The sequence below is a fragment of the Oryzias latipes genome, chromosome 16 (genome assembly GCF_002234675.1).
Source record: "Oryzias latipes chromosome 16, ASM223467v1".
Classification (NCBI taxonomy): domain Eukaryota; kingdom Metazoa; phylum Chordata; class Actinopteri; order Beloniformes; family Adrianichthyidae; genus Oryzias; species Oryzias latipes.
The window spans coordinates 6,401,264-6,416,457 of NC_019874.2; the positions used below are offsets into that span (position 1 = coordinate 6,401,264).

Consider the following 15,194-nt stretch of genomic DNA (forward strand, 5'->3'; position numbering starts at 1 on the left):
AAATCACCAACGCAGAGCGGACTAGAGGTAATGCCTGTGATGTCAGCTCCAGTTAGATTCCCATTAGACATGCTGAATGCAATGTTTTTGCACCAGCTTCACACACAAGGACACGCTCATGCAAAAGAAGCATTCCCCACAAAGTTCCTCCTCACTGCATGGCCAGACTGATCTTCGTCTTGCATTTTATTATGTTTTTGTGCTCTATCCCTCTTTTCTTCATTCAGTGCTCATGTGACAGCAACTAAATAAAACCACAGAACCTTTGCAGCAACCCTATGATTAACATTTGATTAGAAATGATTACAACCATGCACAAACATAAAGTGGCTCCAATAAAATATGAAATGAATGAAAAATGAAGACTTTCTGCAAAGCTATCATGTGATTGGGGCACTGTCTGTATTGAGCTGCATCCATGACAGGCTGTGAGTCCGTCTCACATTTATCACCCTAGTCAAAGGGTAATGATACCGAGGAGCCAAAGGGAGGCAGTTAGGAGACCAGACATCTCCATCTTTGTCGTTAGGAGTCACAGTGACCTACACACACTCATTCCAGACCAGGTTTCCTGGACCTGAATAACTCTGCGAACCAACAAATCCTGCTGCTGCTGCTGCTGCTTCTGGTGTCCCTGAAGTCCTGAAGAACATTTAATGTCCATGTCTTCCTAAGATGGAAAACAGCGGCGACTGTTTTTTGACTCCCTTTGCTGATTTTGCTGAAAGTCATCATGCTCTCATTTACAGATTTTTTTTCTCCTTTGTGTCTGGCATGTGTGTGTTGTGGATTTTCTCCCTGGAGAAAACAAATTTAATGCTTGGAAATAAAAAAAATGATACTGACATAATTGAGCTCTGAGTGCAAACACTTTTGCGAATTAGTTCCCCAGAAAAGGTTGCAAAAGATGCTGGAAAAATGTAGGTATCTCATTATTGTGTGTGGTCGTCTAACTTTAATGCATCAAAATTTCCATTGAGAGATTTTTTAGTTCCACAAACCTCCTAAATTATTAAAATGATCATATTGAAAAACAAAAATTGTCCAATTTGGACTTGATTTTACATTTATTGCACTTTTAGAATATCATACAGATAAAGGTTGTATTTTCCCTCTCCAGAGAAACTGAGCTCCACATTTTAACGAGGAACTTACTCAATGACACAGCTAGCAGTACAAATGTCAGTACAGCAAGGCTATTCTCCAAGTCAGTTGATAAGGACATTTTTCATTAAATCCCATCATTTAAACAGCTCCAAAAGGATATGTTCTTTAAATTAGAGCCAGAATTTAATGGAGCCAAGTAATCCATCCTCTCCCCAAAACAAGGACTTACTGCTGCATCGACTGCTTTGAGAAAACTTTATGCCTTAAAAATAAAATCAAATGCTCTAAGAAAACACTTTGTTGTGGTCATTCACATAGCCACTACGTACATTTTGCGCAAATTGTATGGATGAAGATTGGTCATCGGTGAAGATTTGTTAAAAAAGTGAGAAAAGTTGTGGTTCTTCACGTGAAATTCTCACCGATGTTTCACAAACAAACCACGTTAAGCCACGGAAGAAGTATGAATAAACCACACAAAGAACATTGAAAATCAACGTGAAAGCATCACAATACACAAATCTTGCATGAACCGTGGATGATTTTTGCGGTGTTTATACGCAGTTCATTAGTGATTCGTGCATCAGTTGTGTCATTTGAAATTGAGAAGTCGGTCATATACGCAATCTAAAAGTTATACATCGGTGGTATATGCGTGAAAAGTCCATTAGACATACATGGACATACGTGCAGTCGTGAAAAGCCACATATTTGCATGTAAAATAGGTGTAAACTGCGGCGAATGAGTAGCACAAGAAACAGTTATGACTTACGTTAATCACGCGTAAATCACAAAAGACTGAAATTATTTACGTGAAAAATGCACAAAATGCATCTAATGGCTGTGTGACACGGCCTCATGCTGTTGTCCCTGATGCTTACGTTAGACACTCAGACTGGAAAGCCAAATCTGCAAAAGCAGCACTCAAATGTTGATGAATTGTAAATCTGAAACTAGAAAAAACTATGTTAAAGTAGACAGGGAATTTTTTTAATCCTTTTTTTTCTAAGTTGGTTAGGATAGAGATATAAAACGCTTATTTTATAGAGAAATAATTGTGACAACGAAAAAATAAAAAGATAGATGCTGCAGAGATGAATGTATTCAACATGTCAGGTCAGAATTGTTGTTGCTTTGCTTGTCAAGCTCTATAAGAGTGTGTGTCAGTCACTGGCATCAACCCGGCCTCCCCCTGCATGCTAACATGTGTCCTCTCATTGGTGTGAGAGGACCAGCAGAGCCGTCAGAAAAACAAGCGTTGTGTTATACAAACAGTTTAATGCATTGAGTTTTGACCACATTTTTGAAATGTTGCTGCAACACCACACAGAGACTCTTCAGAGGACAAACAGCTGGAGTTACTTCAGACATATTTGACCACAAGTACACCTTGAGATTAACGTGTCACTACTGAAGACTGTAAACAACAACAGCACTGCCTATCTTTTTGATGCCTTTTGTTCAAGCTTTGGCTTGATGACACCCCATAATAGTAAGGCCTCCATTCAGGCTGTAACGTGTTTTTATATATATATATATCACCACATAATTGCACCGAGCTACAGAGGGCAAATGTTGAGAAATAAGAGGAAGAGATCAATCTCCCGGTCCAGGCGTGTCAGCACCACGGACAGCTCCTCTCTGAACTCAGTTCAAAGACTCGTTCAGACTCTGTTCACTGGGGGAACTCCTGCTCATATTGGACAAACTGGCCATGAGGGATTTGACTTTGTGCGCGTAAAAGTTCCTCAGGTTGACAGACGGAACCTGTTTGATCCCCTCGTCAAAATCGCAGCTTCTCATAGCCACCTCCAGCTGTTTCTGTCGCTTATAGAAAAGGGAGAATTTGTTGAAAATCAGTGTGATCGGAAGCACAACTACCAGGATCCCAGCCAGGATGCACGCGGACGCTGTTAACTTGCCCGCTATGGAGACAGGCACCACGTCTCCGTAACCCACGGTGGTCATGCTGACAGTGGCCCACCACCAACACGCGGGAATGGTGGACAAGTCCTCGCTGTCTTCCTTCTCCACCGTGTAGGCGATGACGGAGAAGAAGGACACGCCAACTGCCAGGTAGAGCAGCAGCAGGCCCACTTCTTTGTAACTGTTCCTGAGGGTGGCCCCCAGGGAGCGCAGTCCAGTGGAGTGCCGAGCCAGTTTCAGGATGCGGAAAATCCGCATCAGCCTCAGGACTTGCGCAACCCGTCCAAGGTTCGCCAGTGCCGGACTGCTCTCCACCACCAGGTTGATGAGGAGCGTCAGGTAAAACGGAAGAATGGACACGAGGTCTATTGCGTTTAACGGGTGATCAAAGAAGTGCAGGAGGTCCGGGGCCACCACGAACCTGGCCACCAGCTCCAGAGTAAACCAGCCGATGCCAAAGTGCTCCACAGCCTCGAAGCGCGGGTCCTCTGTGGGCTGACCTTCACTGTCCATCAGGCTGAACTCGCTCATGCTGTTCATGCACATGGTGGCGATGGAGCCGAGGACCACGCAGATGGAGAGGACGCTGATTATGCGACTGGCCACCGAGTAGCCGGGGTTATCCAGCATCAGCCAGATGCGCCTTCGCGCGCTCCCGCACAGCTGCTTGTCAAACTTGCTGGCGTCGTTATAAAACTCCAAGAGCTCGTCAAATGAAGAAGTGGTGCTCCCCTCCTCGCTGCGCTCGTCCCAGTCTTCTCGGTCCTGGTCCATCTTCCTGCAGTGATAGGCGCTGCTGCAACAAGAGTCAATGAAGAACTCGTTGATGCCCCAGTACTCAATCTCCTGGCTGAAGGAGAAGATGCACAGCTCGGCCATGACGTGCAGCCGCCCCGTGTTGTAGAAATTCAACACATAAGGGAAGAGGCTCGGGTTTCTGTCAAAGTAAAACTCTTTCTCTGTGTCGTCGTAGTCGTCGCACAGCTCTAGAATGGACTCTTTGGAGCGGCACTGAAGGAGGCGCGCGAGCCGCGTTTCGGGGAAACGGGAGAGAGTGTCCGACTTCAGGCGTTTCTTGAAGCCGCCCACGTTGATGCGGATGGCCGCGTTGTCATCCATGTGAGCCCCGCCGACCGCTTCTCCCAGGAGCTGGCCTGTCATGTCTGCAGAGAGGAGCACACGCACAGAGATGCACAGGAAGACACGAGGAATGTGTTTGACAGAAAGACAGTGACGAGGGAGGAGGATATAAGACGAGGGAGACACGCGCATCCACAGAGGAAGTTATTCATGTAGCTCATGATAGAGAAGAAGCTGTGTTTTCAAAGATGCAGAAGAGTTACTGCGCTGAATGAACGCGCACGTGATAACTTACTTTAAAGGTCGTCTTCCTCCCCGAGAAAACGCAGACTCTGCATCTTTAGTGATGCTTCATCAGACCTTTGTCCCCTGGACTCCAGGCGGCTCTGGTTTTGCGTGATGTTCAGAAGGTGACCGTCATTCAGGGGGAGTCTGATCGCTGAAATCTGCTCTGCTTTGTTGCTGGTCTGTCCTCACATCCTGACCGCGGGGTCTGGTGTTGATACCAGGTTCAGGTATCGATCCTGTCTGTTGTAGCTCTACACATTTAACGCGCCACCGCAGCTGTTACGCCCTGACAACTGCTTCTGTTTGTGCGAGGGAATTCCTCCCTCGTCTTTCTATCTGTTGCTGCGCAGCAACACGTAGCTGTGTCTCTGCACCGCCCTCCAGAAGTGATCTCAGCATCATGATGCAGGGCAAGGCACGGCTCCGGGCGCGCGGGGAATCACCAACGAAACAGCTTCAGGCGCGACGTCCTTGGAAGGTTTATAGATCCTTTCAGACGTTAACAGCGTCAGCTGAAATGATTCTGTAAAGTTGGTGCCTAAAGGCTTTTTGTGCAACACTCCATTCAGAATGTTGGTATAGTTTCAAATGTCAGTTTGTTTCAGCTTCGTAACAATGTAAGGACATTTTTAGGTCTGTTCTCCCGCACTATGGAAGTGCTGCACTTCTATAAACTGAATGACACGCAGGAGACAGATTTGAAAGTGTTTGTGCAGCAGGAAAATATGATGTTCCCCTCCACCAGGGAGCCAATGTAAAAAAAAAGCTGCAGTTTGCTTCTCCACTGATTTTATTCAAACTTTTAATAAAATAACACACAATAACACGGGTTCTCAGTTGAAGATTTAGATATGAAGCATAAACAGAGCATACACGTTTTTTTTTTTTAAATTTAGATGAAACTGGGCTGGAGGTTGGGGGGTGTCTAACATTGATGCAGTGGTCAACACCCTCGCCTCACAAACAGAGGGTCCCAGCTTAAATCTCACTTGGGACCCCCCTGCGTGAAGGCAACTTGTCCTGCCACGCCCGGTTGTTGGAGGAAAACGTGGAAGGACTCGACCAAATTCAAGGATTCAGTCACAAAAAATAGATTTTCAAAGAACAGAATAGACAACACCTTCAATTATGAAATCTGATGTGAATTCCAAGCAGCTTTGACCACCTCCACCAGAGCCCATGGGGAGGGGGATCCAGGAAAGTCATAGCTAACCTCCACAAAACAAAAAAAACAAAAAACAAACACAAACAAAACACAAGAAATGAACATGTTCTCCTTGTGAACGTGTGGGTTTTATCCGGGGACTCTGGTTCTATCAAACAGTCAAAAAACATGCTTCATAGGTTAACTGATGTCTCTAAATTTCTCCTAGTGCATGTGTGGCCCTGCAACAGACTGGCGACTTGTTCATGGTGAATCCTGGCTTTGCCCAACAGTAGCAGGGATAGGCTCCAGCAACCTAGTGAAAGAATTCAGCTGTTTCTGAAGATGGATGGATGGATGGATGGATGGATGGATGGATGGATGGGTTATAGGAGACAAGGGGATGCCAAGCAGCACAATGATTCTAATAGTGAATACAATGAGATCACTGAACTGAGTTTGACTGTCCTCCCGGCACCCGTTCAGGTTTTTTTCTCTATCCAGAAGCTCTCCGTGTTACAATGACTGATATGGGATGACAGCTGAAGTGTTAGAGTGTGCATGTGTGTATAATTTGTCTGCTTGTGTTACTCTGATAGACTGGAAACCTGTGGAGGACGGTTCTTTATTCATCCGGGGAGAGCAGGAGCAGTCAGTGAGTGCTGCTGTTTGGGCTCAGTCATACAGGATTTAATGGCATGTTGTCAGAGTGGGAAATGAGAGTGGACCCCAGAAATGTGCTGCTCGGGAAAAGTACAACAGAATTTAATTAGTAGTTAATGAAAGAACACACAAAAAAGGTAAAGCATCTTGTAAAGTTTCTTCTACTGCAAAAACAAGAGAGCCTCCGCAAGGAAAAAGACTGCAGAGATCTGCAGCATGAAGCTGCTTAAACAGGCAGAAACAGCTTGACCCAGGGCACGGAAGGATGGGTTGGACCCTGAGGGCCCCTGGAAGGTGGAGGTGGGATTGATGAGTCTGGTGTTTTTAAATGTGAACAGTTGAGATTAAAACTCGGCGAACTCTCTGCCAGACACTACTGCCTCAGTGAAAAGAGGCTGCAGCTGAAGGCACCAAGGCTAACCTATCCTGGGTGTCAAACAGAGACGTCCAACAACCAACAAGTACCTGAAAAGGGGACAACCCTGTTCCACAGAAGGACAGGGGGCTGTGGACATTTTTCACTCAAATGGCATTCTTACTTGGACAACAAATGGAGACAAATCTCCAGTTGTTAGTTAAGTCTTTCAGTAGGTTTGTTGGATTATAGGAGAAAACCAGAGGACAAGCCAGATGCTCAGAACTCATGTCATGATTTTCTTAAGCCTTTAAGAGTAAACTACATTCATCCATATGAAAATGTATTACCCTTTGGCAGACTAAAGAAAGTTTTTTTTAATGAAATATTACTTATTTTCACAGCTAATTTTCCTACCTTGAAGTAAAACAACTCAAATTCTGAGGCTCCACCTTTTACTCTATGTGGGTGCCGCCTATATCATGGTGCCATCCTAGAGTCGGCCTTAGTAGCGTGTCTGCGTTTTAACCCACGAAAACAAACAAGCTCTGAACTTTTGCAAAGATGGATGTGCATATTGTGCATATAAAAGGAAAAGTTTAGCCTATCACTGCTAGATCCGTGGAGAAAGAAAAAAAGTGTAAGGAATTAACATTATAATCCACTTAAAACACACTATGATACACCTAAAAGCTCAAATAGTTGACTTTTGATACCCTTTAATTTAATCCTCCAGAGTTTGATATTTTTATGTATATCTCTTTTGTTTGTCTTTTCTGTATTTTTGTTTTGATTACTTGAAATAAATTAATTTCACATCTAAAATTTAACTGTAATTCAATAAGATCCTACATTCCTGGATATGGCATTGAGTCTGACTGAATTCATGGATGGTGAGTCATGAGTTTAGTTATTTTCATTAGCTGAGGGCAACTTTAAAAGGAGCAGAAAGTGAACCATTTTAGAGAATCTGTTAATGACCCTAAGAACAACAGTGTTACCCCTGAGGCAGGCAAACCTGTAACAAAGTTAACAGAGACATGAGTACTTGGTTGTGGCTTAAAACTTGGCCTAAATGGGTGAACAACTGCTGTTACACTCATGATTTACAGCCACATAGTTCAACAGATCTTTCCTCAAAGAAGGCCACCAGAACTATTACAGAACCACTGGACATGTTTGAGATCAACATGACGTGAGGCTGGAAGAGTGACACCATTGACCTATAAATGATCTGGAACATACAGTTTGTGTGAGGGAGATGCTGAAGGAAACCTGCAAAAAGTCTCCATTAATATAATCTATCTGTCCTGCAGATATAAATGCAGAAGGATTCAGGTAAGATGTAGCTAGGATCCTGATCAGTCTTGCTGGTGGAGAGAAAGAGCTTTGCCCTTCTTGGATTCTAGGATCCAGGGATGTATGAAAGAAAAAACAACAGACTCCAAGTTTTGCAAATAAAATAAAACAAAAACCTATGGAATCTGACAGACATGAAGGCATTTAGAAGTTCTAAGTTACTTTAAAATCGTATTGTCTGAATACGTTGTTGCCCCAGGAAACCAATGTCTCCATTCTTCCAGGACCAGTTCAACAGCGAGTAGTTCCTTGTCACCAATGATAGAACTTCTCTCAGACGGAGATAAAGGTTTGGAGAAAAAGGCTGTACTATATATAATTTAACTATATAAGTATTGCCCATTTACTTATTCATTTACAGAAAGGTTAGTCTTTTGTTTCCCTCATTATCACACCCTCAGTCTTGAAAAGTAATCCTTTCTAAGACTGAACACCTGCACCGCCCACGTTTGCTTTTATCAATTCAAAGGCGACATCATTAACACTGCCTGGCAGAGCACAAAGCCAGTGTTAATGCTGTGGCCTTGCAGAGCCTCCTTGCTTTTATTGATCAAGTTTGGAAGCTTTTGTACCACACACCCCAAAGTGTCTAATGAAAAAAAGCCGGCACCTCCTAAAACAGGCTGCTGCAGACAAATGCTCTGAGGTGAAGCAAATTCCTGCTAATATTCTTTGAATGTTTTTTGCACGTCTTTAAACCAGAAACAAAAAAGAATCAGGAGTGGGCAAAATGAAATTATTATTTATTCATTCATCTTCTAAACCGTTTGTTCCCTTTTGGGGTCCCGGGGTTGCGGGAGGCTATCCCAGCCTCTCGTGGGCGAAGGCAGGCGAAATCCTGGACAGGTCGCCAGTCTGTCACATGGCCACAATCACACACCCATGCACTCTCCCATTCACACCTTGGGACAATTTAGAGTAACCAATTAACCTATGAAGCATGGAGCATTTGATTGTTGGTTAAAACTTTTGAGTCATAACTTTGGTCTGACCTTTAGGAGAAATACTGCTTTAGACTACAAAACTTTTATCTAAACATGAGTTAAATCGTATTTCTTGTTTGGACATCTATAGCAGGGATCACTGGAACCATCTTTGTTGTCTGTCTGAAAGCCAGCAAGTAATTACTTCATACTGTACTGGCTTGTTTAACCCTTGTGCTATCTTAGATGACCCCACCCTTACTTTGACGTCTTAGCGTCTTTGTGTGCCATTTAAAGCGCTATACAAATAAAATGTATTATTATTTATTATTATTATTATTCCTACCATGACAAAGGTGGATAAAGGTGGAAAGATTTCATCTAATCCATGGACACCAGTGAAGATCACAAATCATTGAAGAAAAAAGGTTCACCACACTGTCTAGTGGGTCTAGATGACCCAACTCCCAAAGCTAAAGTGCCTAGGAAAGCACAAGGGTTAAACTAACCACTGTTATAACATCATAAGCTCCTAAGAGGCTGGCTCCTTGCAGCTCTGCCATTCACTCTTCAGGTGCTTCAGGGGTTTAGTGAAAAACCTCACTCCTCAGTTGGAAGGTATTATACTGTGGATCATCTCAATGGCCTCTACAGATCCTTTACACCCTCACAGGTCAGCATGTGGGAATTTGGGAAGCTTAGCGGGAGCCTGGAAAGCACACGCCTCCCTTTCCACTGATTACAGCTCTGTGATTGTTCAGACTTCAATTAATTGCATTCACTAGAGGGAATCCTCTGTGTTTGTATGGGAATATTATTCTGCTATAATCCCATTTAGTCCATCATTATCTTCATCATGCAGGGCATCATCATCCTTTTCACACTTTGGTACCTTCATGTTTGTGATGTGAAATTGTTCATCCGTGAAAGTTCTTTGACTGCAGCACAATTTTCAACATGACTTTTAGATGGAAGGGTTTCAGACATTAATGATTTAGATTAGGTGATGGTTCCATTCCATCTCAAAAAAACAGTTTGTCTTTTTTTCTATTCAGGACGGCTGCTGCAGAGGACTGTGTCCCCTTAAATAAAAAGCTTGATGCAGCACTAACCTAACTCCTCAGTGATTCAATGAAGTTCATTGTGTCTATAAGTTCTATTAAGCACTTAAATTACAGCAACCTAACTCCTCAGTGTAGTGTGAGTAAAAAGATTGATGGTTGTTACTGCACATGTTACCAGGACCTTGTTTAGGTTTACTGATTGGATTTAAAGACCCACTCTGATGAAAATGGTACGGTTGGTGTTCTTGTGGCCTTTTTCTGATCATGGATGACATTTATAAAAAAAATTAGGTTAATATTGCATTTCTGAGTATTTCTTTATTCAAATAGCTGTGAATCAGGAGCAGATGTATAAATAACATTGGAAAAAGCTTGTAGTTGTCACGTAGAAGCTAGAATCGGCGGGCCACAAGTTCCCTGCTCTGCTCCATTCTGATGCATCCACTTCCAGACAAATAGATCCATGAACGTCGTTGTTTTCCTCATCTGAGCTGGAATCTGGATCTAAACTGTACGACTGAATAGCTTCAATATTGCTCACCATTTTTGTTGTTGTAATGTTAGGTTGGGTGTGTGAGGAGGTGTAAGCTAGCTAAGTGAATTTCTAATGAACTCCTGCCGCTCTGCAGAAAATATGTCCTAGAAAACGACATAGGTTTTTGATTTTGGATGAAAATGGCACAATCATAATTAAACGACCATTGAGAACGCTTTGGTAATAGATCAAAAGATGATCAGAGTGGAACCTTAAACAGACTGCACTCTACTCACTTACAGGTTTTTAATTATTAAAACTATTTTTTAAATCTTCTATATCCCACATGATGTCTTTTGATGGGATACTTTAGGAGTCTTTCAGAGCAGATCAAAGTGGATCAAACCAAACCACTTTTTCCAAAGAACTCAGTCTAAGAGACACACAAGCCTTTCAGAGGGTCCAGGCATTATTCTGAGCAGTTGAAAAAAATGGTTAATAAAGCAAAATTAACATCATTTTTATTTACTGATTTATTGATTGATTGATTAATTCGTATTCTGGGACATTGTTATATTTGATTAGGTTGTGTATAAACTCAGGCTCAAGAGCAGAGCAGAACCTTTCCTGAAAAGAAAGACAGATTTTCTCCCACAGGTCCAGGTCTGTCTCACAGGATTTTCTCAACCCTGCCTCCTCCGCTCTTTTAATCCTTTTTGCACATACAGTTTTCTAATACATTCATCCCTTTCTGCTCGTAATACAGTCTTTTCAGAAAGGATTTTTCCATTTTTTACTTTCTTTTCACACATGCATTCTTTATTCACATTCATACTCTACTCTTATCCATTGCTTTCCACTTTAACTATTCCTTCTTCTTATCCAATCGTTTAATTCTTACACCATCTTTTCCTTCATACTTTCCCCAGGAGTCATAGTTTCTTTTCTTCTGTCCACGTGATGTCTTCATCCAAACATTTGCGAATGCCCTTTTTCCTCCTCTCTTTCATCCTTAGTCAGAGCAAAGCCTGTGAGATTTGAGGAGGAACCTCCACTTCAGCCTGGGGGTCTGCTGTAAAACACATAGACAATTTAAAAATGTTATTTCATAACAGACTTGACATATTTCTGACACAAGAAAAGCCAAACATGTAAAGACAGAAGAACTGTTTTACAGGGGCTTTAATCGAAGGGTCTGGTCCTCTCAGGCCCCAGCTATTGCCAGCTGGTGGTTGTTCTCACAGAGTCCAATTCTGCTGGTGGTTTCTTTCTAATCTTCTGCTTAAAGGGAGTTTTCCTCTCCACTCTCACTCTCTGTCAATCTGGCCTTGTTGCCCTGTTCTGAACTGAATTAAATGTAATGCTCTGGAATATTTGGAATGAATTTACAGTTACAGTCATGATTAATCCACAATGCTGCGTTGAATGATTCTTTTAGAATAAATAAATAAGCAGAACTGAATCATATGATAGTAGATGTGAGAAAAAAAATATGATGAAGAAAAAAACATGAAAGACAACAGTAAGTCTGAGAGAGATTCCTTCAGGAAATTTTTACAGCTTTTGAGGAACAAACACACTGCAGGTAACCTAATGGCTTGAATTTGATAGAGGCAGCAAGTGGAGTTTGGAAAGGATAGTCTCTGTTCGTGTGGGAGAACTGAATACATTCACAGCAGTGAGTGCAGGAGATAGACCCTGACTAAAGTGAAAGCTGGGTGGTGTGTTAAGTGGCATACCTGCTGCTTTTTTTTCTTCTTCCTATTGTGTAAATAAAACTAAAAGGCAGCTTTGGTTAGGTTATAGCCCAGCCACCAAGGCCAAGTGGTCCGCAGATGGTTTAAAAGCGGACAGAAAATGTGGGCCAAATGGATTTGTCCGCAGTTTCCACGGTGGCCCCACCTATGTTTTCCCACACTGGCTTAAGTGGGCACTCTGTGGGCTGGCTCAATACACTATCATTTTTGGGTTTTAAATTGTCCAGTATTTAGAGTGGGTTTAGTGAGCAAAGGTCTTACGCAAATGGCCTCAATGAAATTAGTCGGAACAGTGGTAAAACTGTGTAGAGTTTATGGAAAAGGAAGATGCTGAGGAGGACCACTGTCTGTGGACGCCCTGCTCTTAAGGTTCCCATGGACTCTGAAGGTCCACTTTATTCAGATAATGGGGTTGTTGGTGTGAGCTAAAAAAAACTTTTCTGCACTTAAAAAATCTGTTAAGTTGTTAGAACATTTTCTTTAGAAATTATCGGTTTCTTGCGTGTCCTAAACTACATCTAAATAAGACCTAAATGAGGCATTTTGCTACAGTAGAAGAACTTTACAGCAAAAGCGATGAATTTGGGGCAGGATTCAGTGCTTGTTGAATGGTGGGGGAGAAACATTTCACATCACGGCAGGTTGTGAAGACCAAAAACTGCGAGGAGAATAGTGTAATCAGGGCCGCTTTGATCTCAGCAAAATGCCTCCTGCATTTCAAATCAGAAGCGTTATCATTCTCCACACTTTTGAACACTTTCTTTCACACCTCATATCTCCTGATGGAGTCATTTGCAAAAGTCTGCCCTCGGATATTCCAGAAAACAACTTTGATATTCTTCGCTGTGTCTTATTTACAGCAGCTGAACAGCCCCTGTTAAAAGAAAAATAATACACATGTGCACCTTGTTATTGGAAAATCTCAGTAAAATTTTATCAGGAGGGTATTTGACTGGAGCACTGATGGAATTACCCAATAATTAAAGGTCTCTTTGGTGTTTTTGCATCATCAAACAGAACTGTATATTTATGATGCTTCACTGACCACTCACAGAGTCTGAAATGGAAATTGCCTGTTTTGAGGCTTCATTCACATCTTGTGTGCAGAAGGTACACTCGGGCACAGAGGGTCACTCTTCCTTTGCAGATAGTTTTCTTTCAGACTCTAGGAGGAGTGCTGCCTTTAAGTAGATAGAGGAAGAAAGTGAAAAATCATTGAGAGGTCCCATTGAGACAGAGACACTGAACAGCATCCCTACTTTCTACCTGCCTTCTTTCTTTTTAAGGGTTCAGTTACAAATCACAACATGAGGTCATTTTGTGTTAAATAAAGCTGTCTTTCAACACCCCTCTTAGGATTTCACAGCTCTTCTCTTTTCCCTTTTACTTTTATATCATATGTCTTTACTTCCATCATTTTGGCCCATTAGAGACCGAGGTTTAACAATGTGTTGACCTCATTCCTGACTGAAAGCATTAGTGTGTCATCTGTAATCTCACCGGGCCCTCTACCCGTGACAGAAGTTGTCATTCAAAGCTCACTCTGAAAACCTGCCACCCTTTGATGGATAAACTAGCAGTTGCCTTAGAGATTTGTGGAAACACTGAGACGGGAGGATCTATTTAGCAATGTTATTCCGACATAAAAAATAAAATTTGCTTTCAATCATCTTCTTTCATGCACTTTACGCCACAGTAATCACATCAAATGGGTCTTGATTATTATGGCAGAGAAAGCCTGAGACGGAGGACAAAGTGCAGACAGAGAGGAGCAGGGTGAATACAGATGGAGAGAAGAGGGGCTGCTTTGGATTCAGAGATGGGTTAATAGTGATCACACTAGTACCACTACACTTTTAGGCTCATTTCCTTTTGACTAAAAGGATAAGAAATAAATCTGGGAGGGCCATAAACTAAAAGTCATTCTGATTAAAAAAAAGATGGTCCCAATCTATGAGGACTTCTATAGACAAATAAATTGATCTTGAAATCGATCCTTAAGCTGACTGGGAGCCAGTCCTGCGACTTAAATGACAGCATTCATAATTATTCAATTCAATATAATTTTCTTTGTATAGCCCAAAATCACAACAACATTCATTTCATTGGGCTTCGTAACAGTAATTGTAAGGTAAACATAAAATCGTAAGGATCATGAATACATAGAATTCGGAATTAAGAAAATTATAAACTGAACTAATTAGACTGAGCTAAACTGGGCTCCCTGCCTTTAGACCTCCTTTCAGAAAGGAAAAACTCCTAAAAAAAAAAAGATCTCGGAAAAAAAGAAGGAACCTCAGGGGTGTCCACATGAAGGAGGGATCCTCCCCCAGGAAAGACAGTTGATGTTCCAGAACTCTTAGAGAACAATGTGCTTATCTAACAACTACATGCTTAAATTGTCCAGCAGATTGGCTTCATCCAGATGGAGTCGGGGGATGGCTGGGGGTGCGAGACAAGCCACAGACGAGGTACACGGTCAGGTACAGGGGTACAGACGAGCCAGGGGTGAGGACCACAGCCACGAGCCAACTGGAATCTGAATCACTCCCCAAGAGGGGAGTGGGAAAGAGGGACAGTGTGCAGGTGCAGTGAATCGCACTGCACCAAACAGAGGCATGGAGAACCAAATGATGAATAATGATCAAGAAAAGAGGAGAGAAGGAGAGTAGAAGTAGACGAGAATAGAGGACAAAACCCCAGTGCACCATACTTTCCCCAGCTTCAAATTTCCAGCAGCCTATTAACAAATTAATTGTTATTGTTGAGTTTAATTTAAACATGTTAACAGTAAGGTAAATATTCTCTGAACACTAGCTAGTCTGACAATAAGCCTGTCCAAAGAGGAATGTTTTTAGCCTGACTTTGAATGTTGAAACTCTCTTACATGAGCTGGGAGCTTATTCCATATGACAGGGGCTTGATGACTACAGGCTCTACCTCCACCTTTACCTTTACAAATTCTAGGAACCACAAGCAGTCCTGCATTTTGTGAGCGATGATTAAGTCTGAACTCCCTCGCTACTCCTCAGTTAGTGCACTTTATAGGGCG

At 42.3% G+C, this 15,194-nt stretch overlaps 1 protein-coding gene across 1 annotated transcript; it reads right to left on the reverse strand.

Annotated features, from left to right (window-relative positions):
- Positions 1–1,043: 1,043 nt before the first annotated feature.
- Positions 1,044–4,873, reverse strand: kcns2 (potassium voltage-gated channel modifier subfamily S member 2). Its single transcript, XM_004077621.4, has 2 exons — positions 4,410–4,873; positions 1,044–4,197 (listed from the first exon to the last, which is right to left on the reverse strand). Exon 2 carries the CDS (start codon positions 4,193–4,195, stop codon positions 2,756–2,758), a length of 1,440 nt encoding a protein of 479 aa, XP_004077669.1. The 5' UTR covers positions 4,196–4,197; positions 4,410–4,873; the 3' UTR covers positions 1,044–2,755.
- Positions 4,874–15,194: the final 10,321 nt, after the last annotated feature.